Below are 16,832 nucleotides of genomic sequence, written 5' to 3' on the forward strand. Positions count from 1 at the left end.
GTACATAGTTGACTTGTTGGCTGAGATGACAAGTTGGGATGACAGTTACCTTGCATTGTATATTATTTGTAAGTGATGTTCAAATTTCTAAATTACAATTTGTTTCCACAGTCAGAAAGCTTCTTCACTACCTCCTATTGTAGGATCCAGAAAGTCTAAAGGGAGTGTAAGTATCAGATGCTTTCCTCATTAATGTTTTGTATTTTTATCTGACACAGAGAGAGACTGTCCTTTGGGTTGCAATTAAGTTCAAAGACATAAAACTTAGCCACCTTGTGGTATATACTCAATTATGTGAAATAACACTAGAACTTCAATATTACAATTAAGGTCCTAAAAGAGAGTTGACATTTTTAGAAAGTAGGCTTCAAAATGTTTTTCCTTGTATGTATACCTGATATAATTTATGTCATGTTTAAAATTTGAGCTATAAAACTATAGTTTTATATATTATATAGTTCTTACAAGAACTACTATATTCGGTCACATCAGTGGTCTGTCCAGTCTTGTTTCAATCTCTGATGAAAACTAAAAGGGAAGTTTTGGGAAGAGAGTGGTAATCCTCAGTTATATTCCTCTAAAAGATTGAGAATCATTCCAAATATTTAGGTCCCCCTCAGAGTATGTTTCGTCTATCATTCATTTATTATTTGCTAATTCAGTAAACATTTTTTAAGTACCTATTTTGAGGGAACTGTGGCAAGCATTTACCAGTAATAGGTAATTTCTTTTTCCTTTTTGGAGACAGAGGCTGACTCTGTTGCCCTGACGAGGCAGGGCAGTGGGATCATCCGTTGTAGCTCACTGCAACTTCAAACTCCTGGGCTTAAGTGATTCTCCTGCTACAGCCTTCCAAATGGCTGGGAATATAGGTGTGTGCCACTGCACCCGCCTTATTTTCCGTTCTTGGTAGAGACTGGTCTTTTTCTTGCTCAGGCAGGTCTGAAACTCCTGAGCTCCAGCCATACTCCTCCTTCCACCTCCTGGAGTGCTGGGAGCACTGTGCCCCATCAGGGTAATGACTTAACTTATTTGTATAGTCAGTCAGTACTCCCTTACGGGGATGCGTTTCACACCATGCTTGACTATTGCTCAAGATTTGCTCTGGCAAATCTTTCTGACTGAGGCTTCTCTTTCTTTTCATTCAATTGAATTGCCTGTCAAGTTGTGATCAGAACTGATTTGTCATCTCCTACCACATCCTGGGCTAACTAAATGACATTCTTATTTTGGTGGTTTGTAAAATAAGTGATTGCTAGGCAATGATACTGTTTCCTAATGATTTAGATCTTTCCCCACCCACTTTTTTTTGTCCTATTATGTGAAATTACTGGAAAAAAGTAAAGTAATTTTGTGTGAGTGAGTAGTAATGAATTCAGAACAATAAACAGACATTTATTAACCACTCATTTGCTGAGACTCTAGTACTTTTTTTTTTTTTTTGAGACAGAGTCTCACTTTGTGGCTCTTGGTAGAGTGCTCTGGTGTCACAGCTCACAGCAACCTCCAACTCTTGGGCTCAAGTGATCCTCTTGCCTCAGCCTCCCCAGTAGCTGGGACTATAGGAGCCCACCGCAATGCCCAGCTACTTTGTAAAGACAGAGTCTGCTCTTAGGCTGGCCTTCAACTCCTGAACTGAAGCAATCCACCCACCTGAGCCTCCCAGAGTGCTAAGATTACAGGTCTGACTGAGCAACTGGGCTCAGGGCCCTCTAGTACTATTTTTGACAAAACTGTTGCCCTCAGGCAACTTACAATTTAATTAAAATCAAGAGGATAGTTTGAAAAGGTAACAAGCAAGCTAGACCTGAACATTAAATCTGTGGTAAGATTAGTAAATGTGAGTGAGAGAGAAGGAATCAATGTACAGTGGCGGAGTTCACAGAGGAAGTTGAATTTGAGCTATGCCTTTGAAGACTCTTTAAGATTCAAGTAAAAGTAGATAAAGGGAAAGGGATTTCAGATCAAAGGGGTGCATGAGGAAGGGAGCAGACTTGGGCATGTGGCAGGATCATCGCACTCGCTGTTACTTAGTGAACACTCCAGGGCTCAATGCTGTGCCAAGCTCTTTACAGGAAAGATTCAATCCTTTGCTTCAAAGCAAGTACCTGTATGACCTGAATTTAAAAAGGAAATGAGGAACAGGAAGTACAAAAGTAAAAGTAAGGTTCCCATTGGACAAACTGCTGGGGAGGGCTTGCAGGGAGCTTCTGCACCTGACTTTCAGGGACAGTGTATCCCTCAGGCTGCCCAGAGCAAAGGGTCCATTAGTCCATTCTCGTGTGCCTGAAATGGTAGGTGAGGGCAGTTTTTATATGACCTTGAACACCGGGATGAAAAGTCTAGTCTTTATCCTTGAGTAAAGAGCATCCTATGAGAGCACTGAAGGTGAGAATGTTAATCCCAGTACACTTTAGGAGTGGCAGATCTTCTACGTAGAGAAAGACTTACCGTGGTTAAAGGCCCCAGATGCATTGTTGGTTATGAAGGAATTGCAACTGCCTTGGTATAAAGTGCTAAGAGTCTATACTAGGGAGGTGGCAGGAAGTCATTATTGTTCGTGAAGAAACAACTTGCTTAGTGATGGGATTAATGGAGAGATTGGGGCCAGGGATAACTGTAGGTTTTTGAGCTTGGATGCCTGAGAAAATGGTAATCCTATGACTAAGAAGAGGGCAGTCAGAGAAATAATGACCTACTTCATTTCTAACAGTTTAATTTGGAGGTGTATGCAGGAAATCTAGTTGAAACAGTGTATCAAGCAGTTGTAAATGGAAGCAATGACAAGGACATTAGGACTAAAGTCGGAGATTTGACTATTCACATGAATGGGGTTAAAGTCAAGGAGGAGAGACAGCATCACTCCCAGCACTGAGTACAGCCTGCCTGGAGCAGACCTCACTGGTGCTGCTGAGTGAGAGGGTGTGTGAGAGGGAGGCTAGAGGGAGATGGTGCCGTGCGAATCACGGAGGGCCCAGGCTTGAGGCAACAGGTGTGTAGAGGGAGAGCAGTGAGCAGAATTTCACTAAATAAAACTCATGAATTTAGGGTTGGGAAATTGTATTTTGTTTTCTTGTTTTTCTTAGGACTTTGTGGCAGAAGCCCTTCCTTGTACTGTGCAAATATTAGTTTGTTAATTCTCACAGTACAGCTGGAGGATGATGGTTAAACAGAGACCCAGTATAATTGAGTAACTGACCTCAGGTCATGGGGAGATCAGTGTCAGAACCAAGATCATGACTCAACTTTTTGCATTCACACTTACTGAACTTTGGAATTATATGTTTACTACTATGTTCTAAAATTTGAAAATCTAAATTTTTCATTAAAAATGTGTACTGTGTTTCCTGCTTTAAAATAAATGCATGTGTTGGTACACATATACAATTTTCTGTCTTGCCCACTTGTTTGGAAGATTTTTCGAATCTGTGCTGTGAATACTGATTCCTCTAGATCAGTGGTTCTCAACCTTCCTAATGCCGCGGCCTTTTAATACGGTTCCTGTGGGTGCAACCCACAGGTTGAGAACCGCTGATCCAGATGATTGGACTTGCCTTGTGTCTGGCCTGGTATTAAGCCCCTGGGAGACGGTGATAAGCAGAAAGACATGATACTTTATCTGATGCTCTGATACTTGAGGCAGCAACGGTTAAACAGACGATTCCACAAATCAATATATAATTAATTACTAAGTATGATAAAAGTTAAAGGAAAGTACAGAGTAGTATGAAAGACCATAAAAGGAGAACATATTTAGATAGGTGTGTCAGGAGAGTCTTCATTGAAAAGTCACTTTTTAAGAAAAAGCTCAACATGTACTTTCATCCCATGGAAAGCAAAGACTCAAAATTACCAAACATATTTCCATGCCATGACTTTTTAAAAATAAAATGATAGCAGTTTGTTCCTCTTTCCACAGTGTTTCCCCAGCACTCTGCATTCATCCACTCAGGCAGTCATCCCTTCAGTGTGTCTTTATTGAGCACTTACTGGGTGCCAAGGACTTGGAGCTCGTGGAGCTTCACTCTCGTTCATGTGTGCGTGTGGGGAGGTGGTGGGGGGAAGAATGGGAGTGGACAGACAAAGTGTAAATAAGAGCACAGGTGATTTCAGATGGTGATAAGCACTGTGGGGAAAGTAAAATGTAACAGGGCACAAATTTGTATAAAATTCTCTGAATCTGAGACCTTGATGATAGAAAGGAGCCAGTCATTCAGGAATAAAGCAGAGTGTGTGGGGAGAGCACCCAAAGCAGAGGAAACAGAGTTACACAAGCCCTTGGTAAAGAGCCTGGCATGCTAGGAGGGCGGGAGGAAGCAGGGCAGGCGGAGCTGAAATAGGAGAGGCGAGTAGGGCCCGATCACACAGGGTGTGCAGGGAGTGTGGATTTTATTTCACAATGGGGCGCCACAGGAGGGTAGTAAGGGGGGGATGATGTCATTTGATTTACACATTTAAAGCCTCATTCTGGCCCTGGTCGTCATAGAGAAGCGGGTTAGGGCAAGAATAGCAGTAGGAGGCGGTGCCCTGGCTGGAGTCCAGGTATGTGATGCAGGGGACTTGCAGATGTCTGTTGTGATCCTCTTTGAGTATACTGTCATTGATTGATTTGTCCACCCAGCATCTATTCATCACGTGCGTGTTGTGTCCTGCAGAATGTTCTGGTGCTTCTAGGTCCAGATTCCCAAACACTCAGTGTGTAGAAGTCGCATTCTAGAGCAGTGGTTTTCAGTGCGTGTGCTGTGGAACACTGGTGTGCAGTGAGAGGGTCTTAGGTGTGCCAGGGAAATTTAAAAAATCACTTCTTAAATTATTTTCAAAAGAAGTTCAAAGCACAGTAAGTATATTCTTTTGTTTTAACTCTTTTTTTGGATTAACATAACCTAAGTGTGCCGAAAGTTTAACCATAGGTTCAGGGGTCCGTGAGATAAAAAAAGGTTGAAAAACACTCTTTAGAGGGACACAAATATACGTTTGATAGCAATCAGGGATAAGCTTGATGAAAAATGTGTCAAGATATGGGAAGAGAGTGTGGTGGGGAGGCCTCTTTTAGGAGGTTCCATTTGTGCGGAGGAGAATAAGCCCTGCACAGCGGCTGGTGCCTGGTAGGAGCTCACTGTGCTTTTTAGGTGCTCTCTGTGCCTGGTAGGAGCTCACTGTGCCTGGTGGGTGCTTGCTGTGCCTGGTGGGTGCTTGCTGTGCCTGGTGATTGCTCTGGTAGGTGCTCCCTGCAGCTGGTGAGTGCTCTCTGTGCCTGGTGGGTGCTTGCTGTGCTCTGGTAGGTGCTCACTGTGCTTGATGGGTGCTCACTGTGCCTGGTGGGTGCTCTGGTAGGTGCTCACTGCGTCTGGTGGGTGCTCGCTATGCCTGGTGGGTGCTCACTGTGCTTAGTGGGTGCTCGCTGTGCCTGGTGTGTGCTCTAGTAGGTGCTCACTGTGCTTGGTGGGTGCTCGCTGTGCCTGGTGGGTGCTCTAGTGGGTGCTCACTGTGCCTGGTGGGTGCTCTGGTAGGTGCTCACTGTGTCTGGTGGGTGCTTGCTGTGCCTGGTGGGTGCTTGCTGTGCCTGGTGGGTGCTCTGGTAGGTGCTCACTGCACCCGGTAGGTGCTCTCTGCTCTCGGTACGTGCTCACTGAGCCTGGTAGGTGTTCACTGAGCCTGGTAGTGCTCACTGTGCCTGGTAAGAGCGCAATACACCTGCCGAGGGGATATGTGTATGGCTGGCAGGGAGCCGCTCAGAGAGAACATCGTATGCTGGTAAATCCAAAGTCACAAGTTTGATTTTTAACAGGAGGATTAATTTACTCCTTTCCTTTAATTAATTGGTTCTCTGGAGAATGCACAAATTTTATAGATCATTAGCCACCAGGCAGGGAGAAGAGGGGCTGTGAGTGAAGGGGGCTGTGTAGGGAGCGCTTAGTTTCCAACTTCAGAAACTACTTCCAGATTAACTGGAAAAGTGTCCTGAACTCATGATGCAAATCTAAAGGGACACAGAACTACAGTTTTAGAAGTTTGTTTTCCACGCACAGCTTTCTAGGAATTGTTCTATTGTATAAAGAAGGGAGTGTGGGTGGGCGCCTGATAGAACTTACAAAAACAAAAAACAAACAAACAGCCCAGTAAAAGTTGCCATAGTCTGCACTGGGGCGCCTGCTGGAGCACACGAGAATGGGCTGTACCCAGTCCAGGGGGAAGGAGGGTGGGTAGCAAGCGTCTCGGGAGGATAAGCAGACCCTTTCAGAACAGCCAGGGGACAGACCTGTGCCTAGTGGGACAAGATCACAAGCCACTCCTTAGTGGGAAGAATCACAGACATTAGCAAGGTGAAAACATTAGCCTTGAAAACAAAAGGAAGATATAAGTGAATAATCTTAAATTCTACCAAGCTCAAAAAATAAACCAATCAGTGGAAGCTGTCTTTGAGCTTCTATGCGATTCAACACCACATAGAATCAAAGCACCCTCTAGTGGAAAAGATGTAAAATTAGAGAAATATTTGAAAGGTAAAGGTTAAATAATCTTTTTAACCATTCGGCCAGTGCATCTTATGATTAGTAGTTTGCAGGAGCAAATATTTTGATTTCTAAGGTTTTGATAAAAAGACCTGTGTAGTTATCCAATTATTACAAATTCACTGTGAAGCAAATTGGTAACATATAAAGACAAATTCCACATACTTCCCAAACTCCATTTTACCGTGGAGAAAACTGAGTCCTGGTGTGGGTAACAAGGGCTTCTCCCTCTTACCACTGCCAGGTATACAAATTAGAGGAATGCAAGCTGGAGTCAGGACCTGGTCCCCTGCTTATAATGTTTCACACATGCACAGCTGAAATATACACGTTGCGCCAGCTGTTCAGTTAGGCAAGGCTCTCACAAAATTATTTTAAACTTGATTTTTTTTTTTTTTTGAGATAGAGTCTCACTTTGTTGCACTGGGTAGAGTGCTGTGGCACCATACTTTACAGCAACCTCAAATTCTTGGCCTCAATTGATTCTCCTGCCCCAGACTCCCATGTAGCTGGGACTACAGGCACCTGGCCACATGCCTGGCTATTTTTTTTTGCAGTTTTTGGCCAGAGCTGGGTTTGAACCCGCCTCCTCTGGTATATGGGACCGATGGCCTACTCCTTTGAGCCGCAGGTGCTGCCCTGCCTGGCTATTTTTTAGAGCTGGGGTCTCACTCTTACTCAGGTTGGCCTCAAACTCCTGAGCTCAGGTGATCACCCGCCTCAGCCGCCCAGAGTGCTGGGATTTCAGGCCTGAGCCACTGTGCTCAGCCTTAAAACTTGATATTTTTGTGGGGTGGTGTCTGTGGCTCAATGGAGTAAGGCTCCAGCCCCATATGCTGGAGGTGGTGGGTTCAAACCCAGCCCCGGCCAAAAACTGCAAAAAAAAAAAAAATAATAATAATAATAATAAAATAAAAAACAACTTGATATTTTTGTGGTCTATATGTTTTTGGCATGTTTGGGGGGCTGGAAATGGGCTTTTTGTGATAATGAAAGAAACCTGAGTTGATGAGATCTTGTTGGAAAGAACCTAGGGAACTGTTAAAAAAAATCCTAATCTTGGTAGAGTGAGGGGCAATTAAAGGGCTGTATTTGGTTTTTTTTTTTTTTTTAATTCAGGGAACTTTATTGATGTTACATGACAAGGTGGGGCTCCTTAGGCCCCTCTTGTTCTTGAGGGGGTCTGGTGTGGAAACTGTCAAGGGGAGATTCTCAGTGAGGTGGGGGACTGAGTAGGCAGGGGCACCCCAGCAGCTAAGGGCCTTTCTCTGCCTCTCGTGCTCTGGCTGGGGCTTGTGGTCTGGGGGTTCTTACTCCTTAGAGGCCATGTGGGCCATAAGATCCACCACCCTGTTGCTGTAGCCAAATTCATTATCATACCAGGCAATGAGTTTGACGAAGTGGTTGTTGAGAGCAATGCCAGCCGCAGCGTCAAAGGTGGAAGAATGGGTGTCACCATTGAAGTCAGAGGAGACGACCTGGTGTTCGGTGTAACCCAGGATGCCCTTGAGGGGGCCCTCTGATGCCTACTTCACTACCTTCTTGATATCATCGTATTTGGCAGCCTTCTCTAGACGGCAGGTGAGATCCACCACCGACACGTTGGCAGTGGGGACCCGGAAGGCCATGCCAGTGAGCTTCCCATTCAGCTCAGGGATGACCTTGCCCACAGCCTTGGCTGCGCCAGTTGAGGCAGGGATGATGTTCTGGAGAGCCCTGTGACCATCACGCCACAACTTCCCAGAGGGGCCATCCACAGTCTTCTGGGTGGCAGTGATGGCATGGACTGTGGTCATGAGTCCCTCCACAATGCCAAAGTTGTCATGGATGATCTTAGCCAAGGGGGCTAAGCAGTTGGTGGTGCAGGAGGCATTGCTGACAATGCAGAGGCTGTTTTCGTACTTCTCGTGGTTCACACCCATCACAAACATGGGGGCATCAGCAGAAGGGGCAGAGATGATGATCCTTTGGGCACCCCCCTGTAAGTGAGCCCCAGCCTTCTCCATGGTGGTGAAGACACCAGTGGACTCCACAACATACTCTGCGCCTGCCTCACCCCATTTGATTTTGGTGGAATCTCGCTCCTGGAAGATGGTTATGGGATTTCCGTTGATGACAACCTTCCCGTTCTCAGCCTTGACTGTGCCATGGAATTTGCCATGGGTGGAATCATACTGGAACATGTAGACCATGTAGTTGAGGTCAATGAAGGGGTCATTGATGGCGACAATATCCACTTTGCCAGAGTTAAAAGCAGCCCTGGTGACCAGGCGCCCAATACGACCAAAACCGTTTATTCCGACCTTCACTTTCACCATGGTGCCTCGGGGATGCGGCTGGTGCTGCACTAGAAGTGGCTGTCTGACGAACGGGAGGACCAGAGAGCCCTGTATTTGTTTTTTTTGTTTGTTTGAGCCAGAGGCTTAAATGCATGTGAGGCAAAAGGTAGGATATAGCTGGAATTTCTCTATGTTGGGTCCTTGATCTCTGGTTTTGAAGAATGAAACCACAGACTATGTGAGTAAGGGAAAGGACAGAGTTTGTTGAAAGAAAGATTGATAAAAGAGATAGATAAGTGAAAGAGACGGAACAGACCCCCTGTCAACAAAGGAGGGTGTCCCAAGTGGGAAGCCCATGTGGGCTTTCTGTCTAGGGCAGTGGTTCTCAACCTTCCTAATGCTGCGACCCTTTCATACAGTTCCTCATGTTGTGGTGACCCCCAACCAAAACATATTTTCGTTGCTACTTCATAACTGTAATTTTGCTACTGTTATGAATTGTAATGTAAATATCTGATATGCAGGATGTATACAGGTGTCCTGTGTTAAAGGGTCATTTGACCCCCAAAGGGGTTATGACCCACAGGTTGAGAACCGTTGGTCTAGGGGTTATATACTGCTTTTCCTATCCCGTGGCCAGGGGGGTTTGGGGAATGTATGTCTGGAACATGTCATAATTGGCCAGGAATCTGCAGGCATAAAATAATCCTAAAATTAGCAAAGGAATGGGGTCCTTGCAGTCCTCGCCCCAGTGGAGGCAGAAGGGTGTGTGCTTCCTACTCTGGGAGGAACCACCCAGACGAGATATGGACTGGGCTGCTTTTTTGTGACCTTGCTTGCGCTCAGCGAACGCAGCCTGGAAAGGGCCTTTTTATGCCTAGAGAAGGGGCTCTGTGATGAGGCTGATTTCTGAGCTCACTCAGGCCTAGAAAATGGGGGTCCTTTATAGCCCTGAATTGGGGAGCCCTGTATCAAGGACAGTGGTTGAAGCATGGTGTAGGGTCTAGTTTCTTCATAGGACACACTGTGAAATTAGGCTGTTTCTTGATTCCTCCCACTTTCCCATGCAGCCATAATGTGCTCCTTCTGGGATGCCTGTTTCAGGGAGCCAAGCTATCAGACATCGAAAGGAGTTTCTAACGCTTTGGGCATTGGGATGCTACAGTGTGGTAGAAAAATTAGACCTTGAAAAAGTTAATTCTCTATATATATTAAATGGTGAAAATAATACTTATTTATAAATTTGGTAAATGTTTGTATTAATATGTATATAGCACATAAAAGGTACTCAATGATATTTTGTCTACTGAGATAGCTGTATGAGATGACAGAACTCCCCCATCTCCTATGTCCTGAAAATACCAATGACTATTCATTTAATCAAGTTACAAGTCATTTGTACAAGCTTTGACAAAAAAAAAAGATGATCCCTCCTTCTCTTGATCCTTCCCTCTTTCTCACTAACCATATGTAATTTCACATAGAATCTATAAGTATATAAAACAAATATATACTTTATATATTATGTAATTTATATCATGTAATTTCTTTTTTTCTTTAAGAGACAGGGTCTTATTATGTTGCCCAGGCTGGTCTTGAACTCTTGGGCAATCCTCCTGCCTCAGCTTTCCAAGTAGCTAAGATTACATGTTTATACCATCAAGCTTGGATTTTCATATTATCAACACTTTAGATGAATCAACCTTTTTTTCTTTTTTAAAAAGAAAAGCACACATTTTTCTTTTTTTAAAAAGAAAAGCATGAAAATTAATTTCATGGTTTTTTTTGGAGACAGGGTCTTGGTCTTTTGCCCAGGCTAGTACATAGCTTACTGCAACCTCAAATTCCTGGGTTCAGGTGATTCTTTTGCCTCAGCCTTCTAAGTAGCTGGAACTGTAAGTGCACACCACCATGTTTTGCTAATTTTTCTATTATTAGTAATATCATTCTTCTTCTTCTTCTATTTTTTTTTTTTTTTTGTAGAGATAGAGGTCTCAACAGCCTGGTTTGCTCAGGCTGTTCTTGAATTCTTGGCCTCAAGTGCTCCTCCCACCTCGGCCTCCCAAAGTGCTGAGATTTCAGGTGTGAGCCACCACACCCAGCCTATTTTCAATTTTCTGATTTCAAAGCAGTTTTTTTCCCCACTTAGTTTAGTTTACTTTTTACTCCAGACTGTCTGGAGATTAGCTATTACTCAGCAGTTGAATGCTTGAGTGGAGTGAGTGTCAATTGCCAAATATATGTGCTGTGTGGTTATTTGAATCAACTAGTCTTCCTTAGCACTCCAAAATTACCCTGAAATTTCAAGTGTTCCTGTCAGAAATGTGATACATCATTAACTTCCCTTTATATTGAACAAGAAAGGTGACTTTTAAAATTGTATTAATCCCTAGGCACGCTAGAGTGGGGCATATGCTTCTCTCTTGTTTACCCTTTTTGTGAAGGATACTTTTCCCAGAGAATTGTAAAAAAAGATCTTGCTGAGATCTAAAGTTTCTCATTCATTTGGTTTTATTCTAGTCCTTGCAAGTTGAGCGGCATCTCTGAACATTCTAGTGGCCTTGCTAACTGCTTGTGAAAGGTTGTTCTTTTTATCCAAAGCTTTTATAGTTTTAAAATCTTGGGATGAAAAGGCTCCACTGAAAAATACTGGAACTCAAGACTTGGCTTATGTTTTTGGAATCTCCACTATAATCGTATATCTATTTCCTCTGCCAGACAGTGTCTAGCAGACCTTAAGATTCTTAAGAAAGAATCATTGGAGAAAAGAAAAGAAAAAAACCCCCAACCTCTGGTTGCAGTTACTGCAATAATTAAATGGAAATTGTATGTTTAAATTGCAGTTGGAGTAGAAAATTAAATTACACAAAAGTGTTATAGATTTGGACAAGTTTTCATACTGTTAATAAATCTATGCATAATTCATTTTCTTGTAGGCTATGACAAAATAGCATAAATAACTTCATTTGTAAGGCTGTGAATCTTTCTATTCCTAATTGGGTGATGGCTAAAACCATTTAAATGCTTCTGGATGACTGAATATGTAAATGTTTAAAATGAACAGTTATAATAGTTTTCTGGGCAAATTGTTTAATATTACTACATTTATTTTCAGACACTAGCATAGTACAGAGGTTGCGTAAAGATTACATCCAGTATGGTGTGAGTTTGATACAGTTTTTAAGAAAAAGATATTAACTCCCTGCTGGTGGAGAAAGCAGGCACTGTATTTTAAAGACTTTCTCCTTTCATCCTCATCATAGACCTAAAGGCAGGTACACTGACCCCATTCAAATTATGGGGAGACCGAGGCTTAAAGCAGTTAGGAGTTAGCCCATGTTCCCACGGATGGTTAGTGGCAGAGTAGGAGCTGGGCCAGGTACTCTGTGTGTCTGAAATGTGCATTTTCCCCACAACCTGCAGCCTCACACCTTATACGCTCAGGTAAGTTTAGCACCTGAGCATCTGCGAGACAACACCGCCTTAGTGAGAGAGAGTTTCAGGCTGTAGCAGTGGCTGAGCATCAGCATGGCTGTTCCTTGCAGGAGCCACTGCTGCAGTGGCTGCTATGTGGTTACCCAGGAGCTGTTCTGGGGCAGTACAGGAGCTACCAAAACCCAGGCTCACTCTTGGACTTGGGAGTCTATTTGTGGCATTCATTGTGAGAGGCACGTGGGGACCATTGTTGCTGGTGGCTGCCTTGCATGGGGAGCAAGCAGGCTGTGCAGTTCCATCGGGAATGAAGGGGACATGTGGTATGTGCTGTGTGCTGCTGTGGCTGTGTGTGACTCCGGATGTGTGATACTCAGAGACCATAATGGTCACCAACACCTAAGTTAATATTGGAGGATTTCTACAAGCTTGGGTATGCCTGCTGGTATGATAATATCCATTCATTCATAGTGACAACTAGTTAAGAAGATACTTCTAGATTAATTGATCAAACTGGAGGCATGCATTCTTCCTCATCCAATAGACATCTGCTGATTATTCAGAGAGGTGCAGGTGAAGAGGATGGTGATGGCAGCTGGGATTTATAGTGGCTCTGGAGGCAGCTGCTCCGCTCCGGACCAGCTATGCTCAGTGGGCTTCCCCTGCAAACCTTGCCTGCTCCTCTACACAGCTCACTGGTAACAGTACCCGTCTCACAGGGCTAGCGTGAGGGTTCAGTGAAACACACTTTTATAGAACACCTGGTACATACTAAATACACAACAAGTGTTAACTTTTGTTTTTATTCTCTTTCCCCTGCTAGACATTTCTGATTCTAGGAAGATAAATTTGAAATTAGTGTAGGTATTAAGATAGGCAGCTGCAAAATCAATAAGCTACATCTCTTGCCTCAGCCTGTTTACCTCTAGTTGCTGACATGTATCTATTGGGAATCCCTGGGGAATTCATTTGCCAATAATAAGGGTCTTTTTCCATTCAGGGAAATGATCGCCAATCCAAATCAACTATTGGATCCAGTGACAACTCATCTCCTCAGCCCCCCAAGAGGAAAGGAAAAAAAGAAGAAGTGAATTCAGAAAAACAGACAAAAATGAAACAAAATGTAAAGTTAAAGAATTCACAAGAAATAATTCTAAATAGTGGTAAGTTTGTTATGATATTGTTATTACTAATTACTGTTATCTAAAGGCTGTGATAGAATTTTAATTCTTGAATAGATCTGTTTTCCCCTGGGCCCACAGAATATACTTCTTATTGTCATATATGAGAGCTTTCAGCGAAGACTTTTATGTATGAGAGGTGTCACCGTTTTTCATGCTCATTTTCTATTTCTAATTAGATGTTTTATGAGGAACCTTGTTTGGAGATCAAATATTTCTTGTGGTGGCTTATAAAAAAGGTAAAATTTGCCATCTTCTACCGAGAGTGTTTGATTAACACTTTTACCAACTACTCTTTATATTGGTCATCTTTTTTGTTTTTTTATTTTTATTTTATTTATTTATTTATTTATTTATTTTTTTAGAGACAGATTCTCACTTTATCACCCTTGATAGAGTGCCAGTGCCATGACATCACAGCTCACAGCAACCTCCAACTGCTGGGTTTAGGCGATTCTCTTGCCTCAGCCTCCCAAGTAGCTGGGACTGCAGGCGCCCGCCACAACGCCCGGCTATTTTTTTTGTTGCAGTTTGGCTGGGGCTGGGTTTGAACCCACCACCATCGGTATATGGGGCCGGTGCCCTGCTCACTGAGCCACAGGCACTGCCCTGGTCATCTTTTTTGAATGTCTATAACATTTGCCTTCATTCATTATGATTCACAGATCGCCTTTGCTGAAAAGACATTTTGGTAATTTTACTGCTATCCATGAAAATACTAAATACACACAAAACTTTACCAATAAACAATAACATATGCTTCAAAATTAGTTATGTAGTTTTATCTTCCACTACCAGGTGAGAGATGGTGTAAAATAAATTTTAAAAAATTTATGTTGGAAAAGAAAGTGAGGATGGAAGCAAAAAAAAAAAATTTATGTTGGTTTGAGATTTTTTTTCTTTTTTTTAGACAGAGTCTTATTTTGTTGCCCTTGGTAGAGTGCTGGGGCATCATAGCTCACAGCAACCTCAAACTCTTGGGCTCCAGTGATCCTCTTGCCTTAGCCTCCAGAGTAGCTGGGAATACAGGTGCCTTCCATAATGCCTGGTTAATTTTTCTATTTTTGGTGGTGAAGGGGGTCTCACTTTTGCTCAGGCTGGTCTCAGATTCCTGAGTTCAGGCAATCTACCCACCACGGCCTCCCATAATGCTAGGATTACAAGTGTGAGCCGCTGTGCCTAGCCTTTTTTTTTTTTTTTTAAGCCACAGGATGGAGTTTATTGACAGGGAGAAAGATTGATAAGCATGATGAACAAAAGAGGAAGAACAGAAAAGGGGAATAGAACTCTCAGCAGTGGAGGGGGAGGATCCAAATGGGAAGTCCCCACCTAGCTATTTTTAGAGACAGGATCTCCCTCTTACTCAGGCTGATCTGGAAATCTTGAACTCAAGTGATTCACCTGCCTTGGCCTCCCACAGTGCTTGGGATCACAGGTGTGAGCCACGGTGTCTGGTGTGAGATTTCATTCACATGAGGTAAAAGCGTAGTGAACTAGAGAAGTCTGGAATGAAAATTGTGAACTTCCGCGTTAGCTTTTTATGGAGAGGGTTGAGTTTTGGTTTCATTCCAAGCATATTCTCAGAGTGAAGTGATGCTGAGGGCAAGGAAGTTTGGTGGGAGGCAGCCCAGTGGATTGACTCTTCTCCCTTCCACCGTGGGATTCACCCACACACCACCAGTGGCATGGGAGGTGCCTATGGAGAGGATAGATGGGATCAGGTTTCAGATGCATGGGCGGTGCTCCTTCCACCTGGGAATACCACTTCTTTCAGAGTGGATACGAAGAGTCCTTAGCATGACAGCTAATGTGGGCTTCAGAGCTAAGGAGACAGCATGAACTCTGTGAGGCTTTAGAGGAAGCTGCATGAGTGATTAAAGAGTCAGAAGAAAGGTGTGTGAGACTAGGTTAAAAGAACAAGAGAAGTGGATAAATCAGTTCCACAGAGAAGGAATGGAAGGGGTCTAAATCGTCAAAGATTTCAATGATGGAAATTAGCTGGAAGTGAACGGTCCTAGATTCTTGTCTACTGTTGACATTGGGCAACTTAACTATTTTTGGCCCCATTATGTATCTGCAGAATATGAGTTCATATGAAGATTTATTTTTAATGTTCTTTTTAACTTCAAATTTGCGGAATCCTTTTCAGTGACAAGAAAACAAGGGAACCAGGGTGACATAGTCACCAGCTGTTCACTGAGTTCCCATTATGTGGTAGGAACCAAACGAAAGAAAAGAATAAAGTTTGTGAACATCTGATTTGAAGTCATCCCTTACAACTTCAAAGGGATCATCTTCAGATTCATTTATAGAAGAACCTGTCATTCCTCCAACATTAAAAAGAAGGCTTTTTTTTTTTTTTGTAGAGACAGAGTTTCACTTTATTGCCCACTGTAGAGTGCTGTGCCTTCACACAACTCACAGCAACCTCCAACTCCTGGGCTTAGGCGATTCCCCTTGCCTCAGCCTCCTGAATAGCTGGGACTACAGGAAAAAGAAAGAAAATTTTTTTTTTTTTTTTTTGTTGGGGATTCATTGAGGGTACAATAAGCCAGGTTACACTGATTGCAATTGTTAGGTAAAGTCCCTCTTGCAATCATGTCTTGCCCCCATAAAGTGTGACATACACCAAGGCCCCACCCACCTCCCTCCTTCCCTCGTTCTGTTCCCCCCCATAACCATAATTGTCATTAATTGTCCTCATATCAAAATTGAGTACATAGGATTCATGCTTCTCCATTCTTGTGATGCTTTACTAAGAATAATGTCTTCCACTTCCATCCAGGTTAATACGAAGGATGTAAAGTCTCCATTTTTTTTAATGGCTGAATAGTATTCCATGGTATACATATACCACACTTGTTAATCCATTCCTGGGTTGGTGGGCATTTAGGCTGTTTCCACATTTTGGCGATTGTAAATTGAGCTGCAATAAACAGTCTAGTACAAGTGTCCTTATGATAAAAGGATTTCTTTCCTTCTGGGTAGATGCCCAGTAATGGGATTGCAGGATCAAATGGGAGGTCTAGCTTGAGTGCTTTGAGGTTTCTCCATACTTTCTTCCAGAAAGGTTGTACTAGTTTGCAGTCCCACCAGCAGTGTAAAAGTGTTCCCTTCTCTCCACATCCACGCCAGCATCTGCAGTTTTCAGATTTTGTGCTGTGGGCCATTCTCACTGGGGTTAGATGATATCTCAGGGTTGTTTTGATTTGCATTTCTCTAATATATAGAGATGATGAACATTTTTTCATGTGTTTGTTAGCCATTCGTCTGTCGTCTTTAGAGAAAGTTCTATTCATGTCTCTTGCCCATTGATATAAGGGATTGTTGGCTTTTTTCATGTGGATTAATTTGAGTTCTCTGTAGATCCTAGTTATCAAGCTTTTGTCTGATTGAAAATATGCAAATATCCTTTCCCATTGTGTAGG

At 43.1% G+C, this 16,832-nt stretch overlaps 1 protein-coding gene and 1 pseudogene across 2 annotated transcripts in view; one reads left to right on the plus strand and one right to left on the minus strand.

Annotated features, from left to right (window-relative positions):
- Positions 1–16,832, plus strand: part of DCDC2 (doublecortin domain containing 2) — a 212,660-nt gene that overhangs the window by 74,179 nt on the left and 121,649 nt on the right. The window contains exons 7-8 of the mRNA XM_053601709.1: positions 112–166; positions 13,224–13,386. Coding sequence (XP_053457684.1) covers positions 112–166; positions 13,224–13,386 — 218 coding nt within the window. The remainder of the gene's footprint in view (positions 1–111; positions 167–13,223; positions 13,387–16,832) is intronic.
- Positions 7,609–8,892, minus strand: LOC128593600 (glyceraldehyde-3-phosphate dehydrogenase-like; annotated as a pseudogene). Its single transcript, XR_008382384.1, has one exon. The product of XR_008382384.1 is annotated as a glyceraldehyde-3-phosphate dehydrogenase-like (transcript).

Source organism: Nycticebus coucang, chromosome 9, assembly GCF_027406575.1.
Source record: "Nycticebus coucang isolate mNycCou1 chromosome 9, mNycCou1.pri, whole genome shotgun sequence".
Taxonomy (NCBI): Eukaryota; Metazoa; Chordata; class Mammalia; order Primates; family Lorisidae; genus Nycticebus; species Nycticebus coucang.